The sequence below is a fragment of the Podarcis melisellensis genome (genome assembly GCF_964234715.1).
Source record: "Podarcis melisellensis genome assembly, chromosome: Z".
NCBI lineage: Eukaryota > Metazoa > Chordata > Lepidosauria > Squamata > Lacertidae > Podarcis > Podarcis melisellensis.
The window spans coordinates 40880814-40897866 of record NC_138547.1 but is presented as its reverse complement, the minus strand read 5'-3'; the positions used below and the strand labels follow the sequence as shown (position 1 = coordinate 40897866).

General features: G+C 41.3%; 1 protein-coding gene and 1 long non-coding RNA gene across 10 annotated transcripts in view; both read left to right on the top strand.

Annotated features, from left to right (window-relative positions):
- Positions 1-17053, top strand: part of LOC309362198 — a 119287-nt gene that overhangs the window by 69239 nt on the left and 32995 nt on the right. The window lies entirely within an intron of this gene.
- The window catches only part of PASD1 (PAS domain containing repressor 1), a 99538-nt gene that overhangs the window by 52140 nt on the left and 30345 nt on the right, over positions 1-17053 (top strand). For all 9 annotated transcript variants that reach the window (XM_081897604.1, XM_081897606.1, XM_081897601.1 and 6 more), the window contains exons 2-9: positions 1224-1280; positions 2575-2729; positions 4103-4194; positions 7349-7438; positions 10790-10910; positions 12410-12523; positions 14696-14814; positions 16665-16747. In XM_081897604.1, the coding sequence (XP_081753730.1) occupies positions 1249-1280; positions 2575-2729; positions 4103-4194; positions 7349-7438; positions 10790-10910; positions 12410-12523; positions 14696-14814; positions 16665-16747 (806 nt within the window). In that variant the 5' untranslated portion in view covers positions 1224-1248. The remainder of the gene's footprint in view (positions 1-1223; positions 1281-2574; positions 2730-4102; positions 4195-7348; positions 7439-10789; positions 10911-12409; positions 12524-14695; positions 14815-16664; positions 16748-17053) is intronic.

Here is a 17053-nt window from a genome sequence, read left to right as displayed (position 1 = left end):
ACTAGTGTAAATGTACCAGCTGCTGAGTAAAAGATCTCATCTGCTTTGCTCTCCCCTGTGCTTTAAATCAATGTGGTACTGCAATAAGCAAAGCTGTGAACCCTGGATCTTGGCTAACCATGATCTGTAGCCAAGGCTTGTTGTATGGCTAACCGGTACCCCCAGTTCATATGACATGCTCAGTCAGACCTTGGTTCAGCAGCTGTGCAATGCTAACATAAAAATCGCAGAGAGGGCAATGCACTTGCCAGCTCAGGCCTATCATGATGTATGAACCAGGTTGTTGTGTTTTCCTTTAGGAGAGGCATTTTTAATGGTTCCCTATACACCTGAGGTGTGGGTGGCACTGTGGGTTAAGCCACAGAGCCTAGGCCTTGCGGATCAGAAGGTTGGCGGTTCGAATCCCCGCAACGGGGTGAACTCCCGTTGCTCGGTCCCTGCTCCTGCCAACCTAGAAGTTCGAAAGCACGTCAAAGTGCAAGTAGATAAATAGGTACCACTCCGGCAGGAAGGTAAACGGTGTTTCCATGCGCTGCTGTGGTTCGCCAGAAGCGGCTTAGTCATGCTGGCCACATGACCCGGAAGCTATACACCGGCTTCCTTGGCCAGCAAGGCAAGATGAGCACTGCAACCCTAGAGTCGGTCACGACTGGACCTATGGTCAGGGGTCCCTTTATCTTTAATCCACCTGATGATGGGCCGTGGGTGGGGCTGTGGTCTAAATCACTGAGCCTAGGGCTTGCCGACCTTAACTGTCAGGGGTCCTTTACCTTTACCTTTTTATACACCTGAGGGCCATCTTATGATCTCTGTAATCCTCATCAGCTGTCCAGAGTTTTCAACACTGAAGTAAAACTTCTTTGTTTTCAAGGGCTTCATTGAAAGGTGACCCAACCATTCTGAGGTTTTATTATATGTTTGTTATTTTATGATTTATGGTGTCATATTGTTTACTGCTTTGGTATTTTAAAATGTAAGTTATATGCAGATGTTTATATGTAGATAAAATATTGAAAATGCTGTAGTTGGGTGTTTTGTTTTGTTTTTATCTATCCTGAGCTTGGGTCAGACAGGTTATTTATCTAAATGAATCAGCCAACAAATACAGCAGCATCAACAATTATTGGTTGATGAAGCTGCCACCTTCATAGCATTGGGCAATTGCCACCTTCATAGCATTGGGCAATGTTTCTCATGCCTCCTGTATTCTCCTTGTGTTCCAGAACTCTGTATTGTGTAAACGAGCTGATGGACGAAGATGAGAAGGACAGGGCAAAGAGGTATGGATATAGGCGCATGTCATTCTCCAAGCTCACCTGTCCTTATCTGAAAATACAACAACAGTTAACTATACCACTTCTGATAACAATGACTCAAAACCCAAAGACCCAAAATGGAGGGTCGTTTCTCACTCTTGTTTCTTATTCGGTAGTGGTACAGATTTGTGTACCGTGCAAGATGGCATCCGTTTTCATCATGACTAACAAGGCTGAAATTATCAAAATTATCAAAGTTTATTAAAGGATAAAACTATCAAAGTTCATTAGCCCCAAAAGTTGCTACATGCAGTTTTTTGATGTTTTAGAAACTGTGAGTGAATAACTGAAATGTGGATCCATGTCATAATTATTCTACCCACACTTTCCCCTAGAATTTGGTTCTGCTGGAGTCAGGACACTGGGCTGGAAATAACTGGAAACAACTCTTTCCTAAGGATATAAGATCTTCACAATCCTGTTGGGTTCATGCAAGCACAATTGGCCAACATTGTGTTTCCAATAGGGGCAAAGCCAAATGACTGCAGTAGGCTTCCCCCTAACATTTAGTATCCAGCTGTGCAGTGCCTAAGGTCAAGTGTAGTATCTGTTCTTATCAGTTTAAAAAAGCACTTATTTCATATGAGGTTTCCTGGAGATTGCACCTGTAGTCTTCCTCCCAAATTCAGGGAGTTGCCTCCCAAAGTGGTTTACAAACCACACACCAACACATACACAATGAAGTATAATATTAAAACCATTTCAAACATCAAAACAGTGTTAAAAGCCAACATAAACCATATAATAATACTTACTAGCATAGATCTAATATTCCAGAGCCAGAGAACAGTATCGTATATATGTAATCCAATCACAGGTTGCTTCCCGATGACCTGTTTCTTGAGCACTTACCCTGATTTGTTTTCGCAAAGTTTGCAGAGAGGTTAGATGACACCGACTACTTATTCTTACTTATTTTAAGGGAGGTCATATAATGTTACATCAAGTAATTGTTACTTCATTTTCCCATCTGTTTCCTTATTGCAAGAAACTCACTTTTGTGGGGGGTGGGAGTGGGTTTGTGCAGAAGAATGCTGTATCAACTTTAATTGAAGCACCTGAATATGCTAGTATCTAATTGAATCCCACCTAAAAATAACCATAGTCTGGAATCTAGCTGTGAAAGGCTATGGTAAGAAACCAGGTTTTTATGGCTGCTTTTAAAATGTTGAAATGATCACAACCTAAACCTCGATTTCACAGTTCTTTCATTATCCCTTCGTGATTTTCAATGCACTTTTGTGTTTTGATTGACTAGGGCATCACGCAACAAGTCAGAAAAGAAAAGAAGAGACCAATTCAACGTCCTTATTAAGGAACTATGTACCATGCTGCAAGGCCATGGGCATCCACTCAAGATGGACAAATCCACAATACTGCAGAGGACCATCGACTTCTTACAGAAACAGAAAGGTACCTAAATTGCCTGCAGGCTCCTTTTCTCTGCCTCCCTTCTTAGTAGTGCCATTGCTATTTTTACTGTTACTGAAGTATATTGCACTACAGACATCTTAAAATGCATATCACAAGCTTTAAAAGGTGTGCAATGCCTTGCGATAACCCACCCCACCCAGTTAGCCTCTTTTTAAAGAGCACAAACAAACAGGATATATAATCTCTAGTTTGGGGAAAGAGGGAAGAGGGCATGTATTCCCAAGGCAAATATATTTTATAATAAGCTTTTGAAATGACAAGGATGTGTCTCTTAACATGGTAAGGCATAAAAAAAGCGAGAGCCTTGAGCTTTTAAAATAAATACTTTAAAAAGAGCTGCATGAGTACTTATGCAAATTAACACTCAACCTTTGCATTTCCCCCCCTTACAAACCTTGTAAAACCCTTGTATGAACACATGGAGCTGCCTTATGCTGATTCCTAGCCCTTTGTGCCTATTCTGTTTGGCAAAGACGGAACTGTAGTACTCCAAAACATGTTGCCCTCCATATGTTTGGACTTCCACTCCCATCATTCCTGACAATTGGCTATGCTGTCTGCGGCTGATAGGAGCTGTAGTCCAAAGCATTTGGCAGGCTTCAGATTGGGGAAGCCTCAGACAGAGCTTACAGAGCCTCAGTCAGAGGTCTTACAGAACATCTGTTACGTGGTCTTTCTTAACTGGAAATGTCCAGGACTTCTGCATGCAACTCCTTAGAAACTGTTCCAAAACTATAAGGGCGTTGAAGAGAGGGAGATTATTTCATTGTCAAAAATGTCATGCAACCCGTGCTTTTCTTCTTAAAAAATGTTTAGGGGTACTCTCATATTCCTACTCATCTTGAAATACTGCCCCTCAATGAGGCCAAACTTAGATTCACAAAATGTTTAGGGGTATGCGTACCCCTGTGTACTCCCCAGGGGAAAAAAGCACTGCATGCAACTAAAGAGGTTTCTGGATTGGGAATCATGGACACCAGTAAGACATGAACATGATTGAGGATTGAGTATATTTATGGGATGTGTGTTCAAGTGCATGTTTGCCTCAGTGGTCTTATGCATTTGGTCCCATGCCAACTAAAACTGGATTTGGGGCGTGGCATTATCTGCATTCTCCTGTTTCCTAGTCAGATCAATAATTATTTCTAGTTATTAGAGTTGATTGTCAGGTTTTTCATCACTGTTTTGTCTATAGTTAGATTCTCTTCTAGTACAGGGCTGAAGGGGTGATATATAATATGTCTAATTTTCTGATATTGCTCCCTTTAAATGGCCTTCCTGTTTCACAGTGTTTGATACTCCTGTGCTGCTCAAAATCATAACTTGCCTGCCCTCCTTGTTTTTTCTTTTAGAAATCACAGCACAGACTGAGGCCTGTGAGATTAGGCAAGACTGGAAACCTTCATTTCTTAGCAACGAGGAGTTCACTCAGTTGATGTTAGAGGTAGGATAGAATTCAAATTGTACAGAATATGGGGGTGGGGGTGCTGATGTTCAGTTCTCTTTGTCACCAGGTCATTAACCTGCTGTCCTTCTGAAAGGTGCTAGAAAAACCACACCCAGCGTAATACGGAATGCCATCTGCCAACAGCTTTATACGTGTGACAGTCTGGCTGTGAATTTCACTTTTCACAAACAACTTGGCTGGCGATATGAAGAATTAAGATTTGAAGCATCTTTCTGGTTTCCAAAGCCTGACATCCAGTTGTTTTGGCAGTGAATAAAATGCCTAACAGCCCTTCTGCAGTTTGTTTAATCATATATTCCCAACTATTTCCCATGTTTACTGTGGGAATTGGGAAGTTCATAAACCTTACACTTGAAGCACCCTAACTACAGATATATTTGGACATTCGCCAAATGATTTTTTTATGTGTTCTGTGAATCATCCTATTTGGGTTTCCATTCTCAATCAGGCTTAGTGGGAAATAAGCATTCTGCACATTTTTATATATAAAAGAGTCCATCTATCTGCCTACCATCTGACCAACCCGTCTTGCTTTTAATTGTTTGTTAAAGCAAGGTTTCCCATGGTTTTCAGACAGTTCTCTGCTTTTGTTTCCCCTGCCAATGTTTAAGGGCGTGCACTGCCCTAGAATTGCAGTCTCTTGATTATTTCCTTCTCATAGAGATGTGATGACTCACCTTCTTTGGAAAAGAAGGTATGTTTATCTCCATCTGCAAATGCCTCTTGATGAGCGAGTCAGTCCATTGCAGTTCAATCAAAACAGGCTTCTGCCTGAGACGAGACAAGCTCTTCGCAGGCTTCATTTGCAGATAGAGGACTATTTAATGAACCTTCTCTGTGCTAAGGGTTCTTTATTTTTGACATTATTTTAATGATTTCCCCATGAATGTGAGGGAGCAGAATAAATTGGGGAGTGGGAAGGAAGGGTACTGGATCCGCCCCCCCCCCCGTCCAAGCTGCTCGTCTTGGCTCCCTGCTGACCTGACGACAACAACAACACTTGATCTCAAGAACATGTTGCCATGTGTGCAGCACTCATCAAAACTCCAAGCCTTTTACCGCACTGACATAAATAAGAAACATTGACTAGGGAGAGAAATAATGAAATGGAACGAATTAAGTCAGAATAAAGGTAGCAGAAAACTTTTGCTGCTGTGGACTCCCAGGTCTCTGTGTTGCTGTTTCAAATAATATGGCTGGGACTTTTCCACGTGGCTTGTGAAAACCTGGTGTTTTTTAATTTTTAAAATACAGTGATGTTCTGGGGAAAACAGATACATGGATGAAGGTAAAAAGGAGCAAAGGCTATTGAGTTCACTAAAGTTCTCACCAAATAGCCTCTGAAGTAGTTCAGGAATAAACTGCTGAAAGGTAGTTATTATCCCACCTGAACTCTTTATTCGCCTTCATGGCTTTGATTCTAAAATGACAAGTGGCACTGAAGAATCCTTCTTAATGGCAAGACTTACCTGAGAGTAACCCCTGAGCTCAATGGGACTTGCTTCGAAATATGCCAAAGCCTTCTGAGTTTGGAGTTTGTACTGCCCTCCCTAATGATTGTTCAAAAATGGCATTGCATAACCAGTCTCCCTCAACCTGGTGCTCTCTAGATGTTGCTGAACGACAACTCCCATCACCCCTGCCCATTGACCATGCCGGATGGGACTATAAAGGGAGTCACAGTCCAAAACGTCTGGAGGGCAGCTATTGGGGAATGTTAGCATAGACTGTAATGTTATGTACACAGTGTATGTTTCTCAAAAAATCTAATTATACTCATTTCCCTAAGGTGTGGGGGACACATGATGTCATGCAGTGTATAGGTGTGCATTATGTTGGGTAATTATTGTGGGACGCTGAGTTAGGGAAACCTAACAATAATTTATTACTTCGTATTACAGAAGTTCACTCAATGTTATAATTATCCTAACGTTACCTGGAATTAAAAAAAATTACTTAAAAGCTCAGAATTTGGTGTCATTTAAGGAAATTGTTTATTTTAATTTTTCACCATATATATTTTTTAATTAGATATGCAGTCAACTAAGCCCCATAGATTTCATTGGGAATTATGTCTGAACAGCTCTGTTTAGGATTGTACTCTTAAGTGTGCTTGAAATAATATGTACTCTAACTGTGCAGTTGTTTACACATCCCTATGCACACAATGAGGGATGTGGGTGGCGCTGTGGTCTAAAACACTCTTGGCTTGCCGATCAGAAGGTCGGCGGTTCGAATCCCTGCGACGGGGTGAGCTCCCATTGCTCGGTCCCTGCTCCTGCCAACCTAGCAATTCGAAAGCATGTCAAAGTGCAAGTAGCTCAATAGGTACCACTCTGGTGGGAAGGTAAATGGCATTTCCGTCCGCTGTTCTGGTTCGCCAGAAGTGGCTTAGTCATGCTGGCCACATGCCTTGGAAGCTGTATGCCGGCTCCCTCAGCCAATAACGTGAGATGAGCACTGCAACCCCAGAGTCGGTTACGACTGGACCTAATGGTCAGGGGTCCCTTTACCTTTGATATTTATCTATAAGCATATATAAATGGTATTCTAATTTACAGTTTATTGAACTAGCAGAAAAGGTAACACAAAAACTACAGTTAGATAAAGGACAAATAAGACATCCTTTCTGAAGTATGGTATAACTATTATTTTTAATGGAAATAAGGCAGAAACCAGAAGAACACTGACTGTAGAAATGACTGAAATCCCAACAATCTCACAATAAATCAAAAATAGCTTTTGAAAAAGATCTCCAAGTAATTAAAAGACCCTGGGGGAGGGGGAATCGATGAATAAAGCAACATATATAAAAATAGACAATGTTTGTAAATGTTCGTGGCAGCAACAGACAACTTGGGGAAAGAATTGCAGAATAAAAATAAAAATAGCATTTGTTTCTAATTTATATATTTTGCTTATTGTATTATTATATTAAAAATCAATACCCAGATAAATCATATACAGATTAGACCCATTTAAATAAATGGATTTAAATTGCTTATGTTCATTGATTCCAATTAGTCTGTTTTGAATAAAACTAACGTTGAATGTCACCCAATAATATTATTTCTCTCTCACACAGGATGGAAGCAGGGTTTTTATCTAAATTATTTCTTTTTCCATATAGGCATTGGATGGTTTTCTCATTGCACTTACCACTGATGGGATTATTATTTATGTATCTGATAGTGTCTCTTCTCTTCTTGGGCATTTACCGGTAAGTTCTCACAACATAATGTCTGAAAATCTTACTATTTTCCTTAGGAATGTCAATATGGATGAAATGCGACAACCATGCATGCAAAGCAATTTTTCAGGGACTTGAATTAAGTTTAATACAACTGTTCTTGTCCCTAAGTAGATATGTTTGGATGTTGCTGTCTTTTCTAACCCATGGTTTTCTAGAAGCATGACAAAAACTTGCAGACAAAAACTTGTTTGGTCAGAAATTGCAGGGGATAATAATGGGTACTTACCACATGCTGTCTTTAAGTCTGTAGAAAAACTGTCATCCTCATCCCAATATGTACAGTGATGTTCTGAGATTCTGCACGAAGAACTGCCATGGTGTGGTCTAGGGATAGACAAATCGATCAATTTTGGTCTCTCTTGGTCTCTCATTTTCCCATTCTTAAGTACACTTTGCCTGAATTCCTCATCAGGAGTGTGCATTGTTTTTTCTTAAAAGTCCACATGACAGTTTGTGTGCATTTTCAGGTGCATTCCCTCATATGGGTACATTAGGCAAAATTTGTATCTTTCAGGACATATGGTTTATTACACATATATACAACCTGACCATACGGTAGAAGAGTTCATAGCATTGATGACCCAAGATGGTCTCGTTTCTCCCATAGCCAGCAGAAATCAGCCATGGCTCTGACCCTCTCTCCAGCTTGCCGCCTTTTCCAAACTGCAACCTTTTCCCTGCAGGTCACATCCCAACCAACTCTGACTTTGTCTTCTACCTAGGAGGGCTCCCACCCACTTGCCATTAGGCACAGAGCCCCTCTCCATGGTTTTCTTGATAAGCCATTGCCTTTCCTTTATTTTCTTAATGGTTCATTTCCCAGGCGATTAACCCTTCAGGAAACTGGCCTGGCTTATATTTTAACATTTGCCTTGACTAAAACCCGACTCCCACTGGATCCAGGAATTTAGGGGAGTCTGGTACCCACAAGCTCATAAAGTGGGTTGTAATACATAAATGATATAAAACACCTGGAACATGTAAACTATGCCTATAATAAGAAATACAACATGATACTTTAAAATATGGAAGTTAAGAGGGAGTTGAAGAAAAATAACCAGATTAAGAATTGTAATATATGAGAGAAGAGCAGCTAGACAGGGTAGGTTTAACCAGGAGAGGCTTCCTTTTGTGTTTTTGCTGTCAGAAAGAGAAATCTAGCTACAGTCTCTATTAATTGTTTGAACCTGCCAAAGGGTACCGTAGTCCAGATACCAGACATTAGTGTCTAAAATGCCCATCAGATAGTAATGCAAGATACTCCTTAGAGAGAGTGCTCATGTGCTTGACACCACCTCTCTTAAGTAGGCGTTTTGTTTGTTTATCTCTTTCCCTGAGTGTATGGGAGACATTTCTCTAATTAACTGTGCTGTAGACTATTCTCTTTTCCATAAGGAGTGCAGATGGCTTGGCTATCTTTTGCGGCTTTGAGCAAAACTGTCTGTTTTCTATGGGTGCTTTTTAAGGCCATCACATTAACACCACCATCATCATCATCATCATTAACGTTGTGCAGCCAAAGGCCCACTTTTTTTTTTGCTGGTGATATTCATTTGGGTTCTTCTTTGCCTCCTTGTTCTCTTTGCTTTAGAACAGCTTTCCCTCGCTGTCGGCAGAGACCCAGGGTAAATGCAGAGTCAAAATGCAGTCGGCACATTCTAACTTGGCCTTTTCACCTCTGGCCTACCAACCTCCACACTTCTTGTGTTCTGTTCTGCCCTGTGCTGAAGTGTTTTCTGCTGTGGTTCAGTTGACAGCACATTGGCTTGAAATAGATCTGGGTTCTTGGCTGAGAGACGCATTTTTTTCAAGGGTGTTCCCTCCTCCCCCATTTAAAGTGTTATCACTTCACTCTTTAGTCAAAAAAAGGCTCCAAGAGAGGATTATAGATCAGTAAAAACAAGGCAGACCCTCTTGTCTGGCTTAACAATCTAAAATTCACAACACCAAAGGGAAAAATGGGATGCAGAGGCACTACTTAAAGTTGCAGCTATTATACAGGGATGGAAACTGGTCTGGCAGCCGGATGGAATAGCTGCTGCTAGGTGACAACCGAGGAACAGCCAAAGAAACTTGGTCTCTCAGCAGAGTGGATAGCATTTCCTCTGCTTTATTTCTCCCCTTCTGCTTTGCAGCCTGATGGAATGGTGCAGCTATGGTGGATAGTTGAGTGTTATAATTAACAGGTCATAAGCCTTGCATGGAAGGATGACGGTACTGACTCTGCCTCAAGGGACTGAATGCTGCTCCATACAAACAATTCCCCTAAGAACAAAAGATAGAAATCAGGATGTATTGCATAGCCTTCTCCCTGACATTTTGTTTTCTAAATGTTTGAATGTTTCACCCCGCCCCAATGGGAGAGACACTCTGTCATGCACTTTGTTGGCATTGGTCTGTCTCTAGAAAAATGGAGTGTACCTCTGGGGGTGAAGTCACACTGCTGGAGAATCACAGCACCCGCTGTGGCTACAGAGACCAATTAACTCATAACCGCTGCCTCTGATGCTGTTTTTGCTGTGTTAGCAGCACTGAAGTGACCTCCCCGGGGCACAAGCCTGGGCAGTGCTCATGGAGGTCCTAGTCTGCCTTGATGACAAGACTCCGCCTCTTGGCCTCCTTGGAACCCTTGATGTGGTCCAAAGGAAATCACAGCAGTATATTTGGCACCAGCTTGGCTTCAGGAGTTGCTGGAAGGAGGCGTGCAAGATGGCATCAAATAATATCACCTGGACAATGGTTTACCACCTCAGGTGATGTTCATGAGCATTTGGCCTCAATTTTCCATATGCAATTTGGCAATAGTAGTACCCCGAGTAAATTGTTGTGAGGATGATAGGGAAAAAAGAATGCAATATGGTTGTTGGCACATTATTAGGGTTAAAACCCTTTCCCTACATACTCACTATGTACGTAAACAAGATTTATTGGCACATCTCAAAACTGTTATTGTAGTAATTAATAATCATCCTCTGTCTTCTAAATCTTTTTTCAAAAGACTTGTGTGTACATGTCTGCCTCTGAACCAGCTCATGTGTCTGCGTGCGTGTGCCCATCATCTTCATGCAGCATCATTGGATGGCTTGCATATGTGTACACACACCAGAGATCTAACAACACCAGCAAATCATTTATGTCACTTGACGTCAACATAAATCCGAATTCCTTACAACAGAAGCAGTTCCCATATATGGCTGAGGGTCTTCAAGTGTTGAGTGACTATTCAGTGCTGTTTTTAAGCGTGAACCAGCCCTTTCATGTGTTGTGATCATTTAAACACACTGCCATCGAACATGACAAAGTGTTCTTTTGTATCAGTCAGATTTGGTGGACCAAAATATATTAAACTTTCTGCCTGAACGTGAACAGAGTGATGTGTACAAGCTGCTTTCTCCACACATGCTCATGACGAACGCTGTGGCGACAGATTTCCTGAATGGTAAGTAGCATTTTGTTTATTGTCTCTTTGATAGGAAAAAGAAGAACTGCACAGCAAGGGCGCATCCACAGCATAAATGTTAAGCACTGTGATACCACTTTAACAGCCAGCCTCTGAAATTCACAGGTCTCTGAATTTTGCAGTGCAAGAAAAGAATACAAAACTACAGAGATAATGGTGTAGAATTTGCATACAAATACACATAAGAGCGAAAACAACATACAAAATCCATTCTTTTAGGGAAATTTGCTTTTCAAAAGTGCATATATTGGGCAAAATTTCCCACAAACATATGTATGTTAGGATGAATGTATACTAAAATCCTGTTGAATTTTCATGATGACTATTTCTCTCTTTTTTAAAAAAAATCACAAATTGATGTGGAAATGTGAAGAACTGAATTTAAAGTGGGGAAAACGGGAAACTGAAATAAAATAAAATGGACAGATCATATCTGCAAGTTCAGTAGTGTTCATCTGCCATGAATTTGTCTAATCCTCTTTTAAAGCCACCCAAGTTTGTGGCCATCACTTCTTGTGTTACCCTAGCCCCCTAAGTAGGACAGAACACTATGCAATGGCTTTAATTCTGCCAGGGCAATGTAAGAACCTCTATTAGGTTTTCCTATCCTTGCTGAAAGAACCGAATCTCTGTAAAGTGATTCTACAGACAGCTTAATTGTCATGTAAGTACTGATTAAGCTGGCAAAATAAGCCTTCACTGGGACTTAAGAGGCACACAGGGCTTCTTATGTCTTGTGCCCTCTGCCCTATTTCAGCCTTGAAGAAGGTTGCATGATTGAATGATTCAGGTGCAGGGTTAATCTAGAAGTCTTATTTAATTCCTGCAGCGTGCTGTTATTAATGTGAATGTGCTTTGGACAAAGGTGTTGGTGAGTGCAGACCAGTAAGCTTTGTTCTCAGCATAACTTTTAGTCCTATGGCAATCAAAGGAAGAAGCTACACAGGCAAAATGATCGGATTTTAAACTTGTGAAGATTTGTCACTTAACTATTGTTTATTTTTGTTGGCCGTTATTAAGCATTGCATCCAATTTGCAGAAGTCAGAGTTCAGGATGGGCTCTAAACCTGAAGGCAAAAGCACGGTTGAAGTTTTTTCCATAGTGCAAAACATCTGAATAGAACAAACTGGTTGTAGTGACTGGAGGGCATTTGGGTTCTAGTTTGTACAGTGCCAAGCTACATTAATTGCTGCTGTTGTGATTAATGCTAATAGGATATTTATTGTATGTTATTTTTTTTACTTAAAACGTTTCTGCAATGCTCTTTGCTAAAATTGGTTCAAGAGCAGTTTACACAATTAAAATTTGTTGCAAAGAAGTACGGTAGCTTTTTCTTGCCATAGAGTGCTGTCATTTTGTGCCTATGTCATTACATTTCTTCTAAAATATTTTATTTTGGGGTTGGATATCCAGAGTTTTCCGAAGGGATGAGGTCACTATTGAAATTTTAAAAACATTTTCTCTCTCTCTCTTTCAGCTGAAAAACAGATAGAATTTTGTTGTCATTTAGCCCGAGGAAATTTAGATCCAAATGAACCCATTACATATGAATATGTGAAATTTGTAGTGGAATTTAAATATTTTACTAATGGTAAGCCATTGTATTATCACTTTGTATTATCACTGTCCCTCTCCCCCCTCCCCATATGCTCATATAGTTGCCTTAAACCTGTTGAACCTCTAAAGTTTCTGGTGCTGACAGTATGTTAGTTGAGATTTTTTTTTTTAGTGCATGTGGGGGTCATCATTTTTTGCATTGTGGAATAAAGCCAGGGCAAGGCATCACAGTGGACATCCAGTTATGGACTTCACAAAATCTTTCCCCACTTTCCTTCTGTTTTCTACCAGATCATTTTAGGTCTTCCAAATGTTTTTATTGTGATTGAGCATTCATGATGGTTTGTGCTCATGATGATGGTATCAATACTGTTTGCACCTTTAGAGGTTTCCCAGTGGACCTACCGCTTCATTCGCAATCAGTTTATGCTTCATCGTTTCCTGCTGAAATCTTTTAACATTCTGTATCACTGATGTTCTAGTTTATTGCCCCCAACTTGTGTTGCACTGAATGAATTAACTTTATTACGGTCACAGACCAGGATAAAAAAAACAACAACATATAAATAAAATAGCAGTTAGGATTTATTTATTTTTAACTGATAAATTTTGGAGCAAATAAGAACAAAGAAACAAGCATAGGATAAAACATCTGAATAAAATACAAGATTAAACACGGATAATGGATGGGTAAAAACTGATAATTAAAACAGATAAGAACTAAAAACAAATAAAAACATGCAGTTAAAACAACTGTAAGAGCGTATGAACTAAAAGACTCGCAGTTAAAACAACTATAAGAGGCTGCAGAGTAGAAGCCTCTGAAATAGATGACACTCACAGCATTAGAAACTGATGTGCAAATATGGTTAAAACAGACAATTAAAACAATGTACAACAATAAACTATCCCAGGGAGTTGACTCAGAGTCACCCATGGAACCGAGCTTGGGGATTTTCATGCCGGACTATTTTGAGTTGGGCGATGGTCTGCGCCTACAGATTTGTACACAGAATCTGGCGACCATCCAGGTCTTCTTCTGATCTTTGCCTAACAGCAAAAGGTCAAATTTTTGCTTTTGTGGGAGGTTGTGTTGCACTGTGTAAGGCAAGAGTTCCCTTCCAGACGGTAATAATTTTAATGGAGTAATAATGGAGTAATTTTGGGAAAGCATTGCAAAACAACTAATAAAGCAGAATGATGTGTGGATAATCCAAAGTAAATTGGCTACTAATGCTCTATGATTGCATCAGGGACATACAGCCCTTGCCCCTGCCCCAAAGAAACCAGTCAGGGTGGGGGGAGGCCCCTATTTTAGTACTGAATAGAGTTGTTTTCTTTTCCCTGTCCAAGGTCTTCACGACCTTTTTGCAGCTCCATTTCACAATCTTTTCCAGTATAACAATGCCGCGCCAACATTTCTGAAATAATCTCTCAAATAAAAGAAGTCTTGTTATGCTGGATGTTCATAAAGTAGAAAGTTTAGCTGGCTTGGTTTTATTGGCACTGGGTGAATACTGAGGGGGATGATAACCAAAAGTAGACAGGAAAGTTTTGGAAATGCTATCTTTACTTAAGAACCTAACAAGAGCCCCAGTGAATAACATCAAAGGTGCAAATAGTTGAGCATTCTGTTCTCACAGGGGCCAACCAGATGTTTGGCACCCTTCTGTCTCGAGAGACAATGGAGTGTCCCACCCAGGGTGAAGTCAAATGACTGCATTAGCAGAATCAAAGTAGACCTCTCTGGGGCGCAAGCCTGGCCAGCAGTGTGCATGGAGGTCCTGGGCTGCCCAGATGACAAGATCCCCCTCTTGACCTCACTGATGGAAAGCAGACCAAGGTGTTTGGCACCAGCTTGACTGCAAGAGTTGCGGAAGGAGGTGTACAAGTTGCCGTCTTAGAGACCCCACTCTGGATTTGTGTAGGGTTTACTCCTTAGCTTTTTCTTCTCCCAAAGACTTCCCCCCAAGGCAGCGAAGCTATAGGGTCAGAGTTTCCCATGTCTTCTGCCTTCCCCATCTGTCCCACTGTAGTCTATGGGAAGCCCAACAGCACTCCCCTCAGCTCTGATTCCTAGCACCCTCTGTCTGACAGTGGAGGTGGAGCATAGCAATCATGGCTAGCCTTACCTTCCATGAATTTGTCTCATCCTCTTTACAAACAACAATGAAAACTCAGCTTCCGAATGTGCTTTTGCTTTCAGTGCCTACATCTTCTTACAATGGCTTTGAGTCTGCCATCGCGCGAGCGTTCCGATCGGCCAACGAAGAGCAGGTCTGCCTAGTAGCAACAGTTCGTCTCGTCACTCCACAGTTCTTGAAGGTATGCAGTCTCTCTGATTAGTGCAGTGTTGTCATAAACCAGGGTAGGGAACTGTTTTCAACCCCGGGGCTGCATTTCTTTCCCGGGCCACTTAGTGGTGGGCAGGGCCAATTGGAAAAGTGGGTTGGGGCAACAAATGTGAGTTATACCTTCGCATTTTTAGGCTGGTTTCTTCACACAGTTGCACACTACTCTCTGCCCTCCATGCAGACAAAGCCAAAGGCACTAATCCAGCCAGGCAAAGTCACTCAAGGTATGAATCAGGGGAAGTGAGCAGCGTAGCCAAGGGAGGCTTCTGAGGGCCTGACAGGGAGCCCCAGAGGGCCACATTGGCCTGCTGGAGCCTGAGGATCCCCACCACTGTCTTAAAGGGGCAGGCTCAGTGGGTGAGAGGGGCAGAAGAAGAGAGCTTCTAATGAGTTTCACAAGATCAGCATCTGTTTGTTAATTTTATTTAAGCTATTTGTATACTGCTTAATTACCAAGGTTCCTAACCCAGTGTACATAAAAAAATTACTGAAACATCTCAAAAGTCATATGAGAAGCTGTGGAACTCTGCCGCTTTAGAATGCACATGCATTTTTCATATAACAACTGGCAAAAAACAAACTTCCTGATATCCTGGCTTTCCACATGAGCAGAAAGGCTTTGCGTTTGTTTTAGTATGGGGCAGTACTCCAGAAGTGGTACCATCCCAGAATGAGTCTTACATATGACTTTCTATGAAGGCATAGTCCAGTTATAAGCCCAAAGAAGGTACTTAACACTTGAAGCCAATTCTCACAAGCAGCAGATGAGCAAAACCATGAGCACTTCTGGACTTGCATGACTGAATGCTCATCTAAATAAACAGGCACACAAGCAAAATCCCCTATACATCGAGCAAAATCCCCTATACATCGAAAACATTCATGTAAACGAGAAGAGCTCTATCCTAGCCATCTGCCTGATCTGCTAGTTTTCTTGGGGGGGGGGGGAATTATTGAACCCCACTTCATATGAGCCACACCTGTAGGCTGAAGTGGAATAGTCCAAATACCAGTTTAATCACCTTATCTGCTGAAAGTTGGTTTTGACTGTAGAATCATGGGAACTTGACTGAATTTTCATACATCATGGATTCAATCCCCACACTAGAAACTGGGGCTTAGTTATAAAAAAATATAAAATTGCTCAGTACAAGGCCTGCTATGTAACTGAGGCCCTTCTTCCCAGGAGTATCAGACATGCCCTTCTGTCTTCTGTCAGCTAGGGTTCACTCATAGGGCCATGCTATTCGCTTCCTTAGCTATATACAGCAGCCTGGTATTTAGGTTCAAGCCTGGTAGCAAGAGGTGAGAAGGAATTCCATGCAGGTAGGAGGGGGAGAGAGAGAGAGAGAGAGAGAGAGAGAACACTCCATCCCTCCTAAATGGCTAGCACAGGAATACAGCAGACTGTTGCAGAACAGACATAGTTCTCCATCCCTTGCTCATCTGGCTGGTAAAGGTTTTGGCAGGCTAGTGGAATTGGTAGGCTTATTTGCAAGGCTGTAGGTAAGGGCCAACACATGGCTACACAGTGAATCTATATGTGGGAATTCCAATGCTGGTGCAGAAGCATCAGGTTGCATGATGTTTGTGACTGAATAGCCACAATAAATAAAAAATAAGCAAGGAACGTAGAGGAATGTAGTTGGGAGCAATTCTCATCAGGTTTTTTCAAAGGCCTGCAAACCCAGCAGCCTCATTCACCATATGGCCCGTGTGTTTGTCAGAAAGACGTATTTGTTTTCCAAGAGCTGCATTTATAAAGGGGGGGGGCGAGGAAAGAGGAGGAAAAAAACCTTGTCCTACCATCTGTTTCTGCAGGAACTTTGCAATGTGGAAGAACCGTGTGAAGAATTCACATCGAGGCACAGCCTGGAATGGAAATTTTTGTTTTTAGACCACAGGTGAGATGGATATGTTTGTTTTAAATTAATGCGTTTTTAAGGGGAGTGGAGAAACCACCTCAAGGTGGAAGTGGGGGGGGGGGGGAGAGTTGGAGAAGACAAACTCATCTTAATTCCTAACCAGGATTTGGATTCATAGTCAAATTAAGTAAATTTGAGAGCATTAAAATTGACACATTGGGTCAAATGTTTATTAGTTCAGCATTCTTTCCTTTCACAACATCTGCTATTGATCCCCAAGTTATAATACTCAGATGTTAAGAGTTGGTTCCAAAGATTCCCTTTTTATAATAGAAGGGCTTCCGT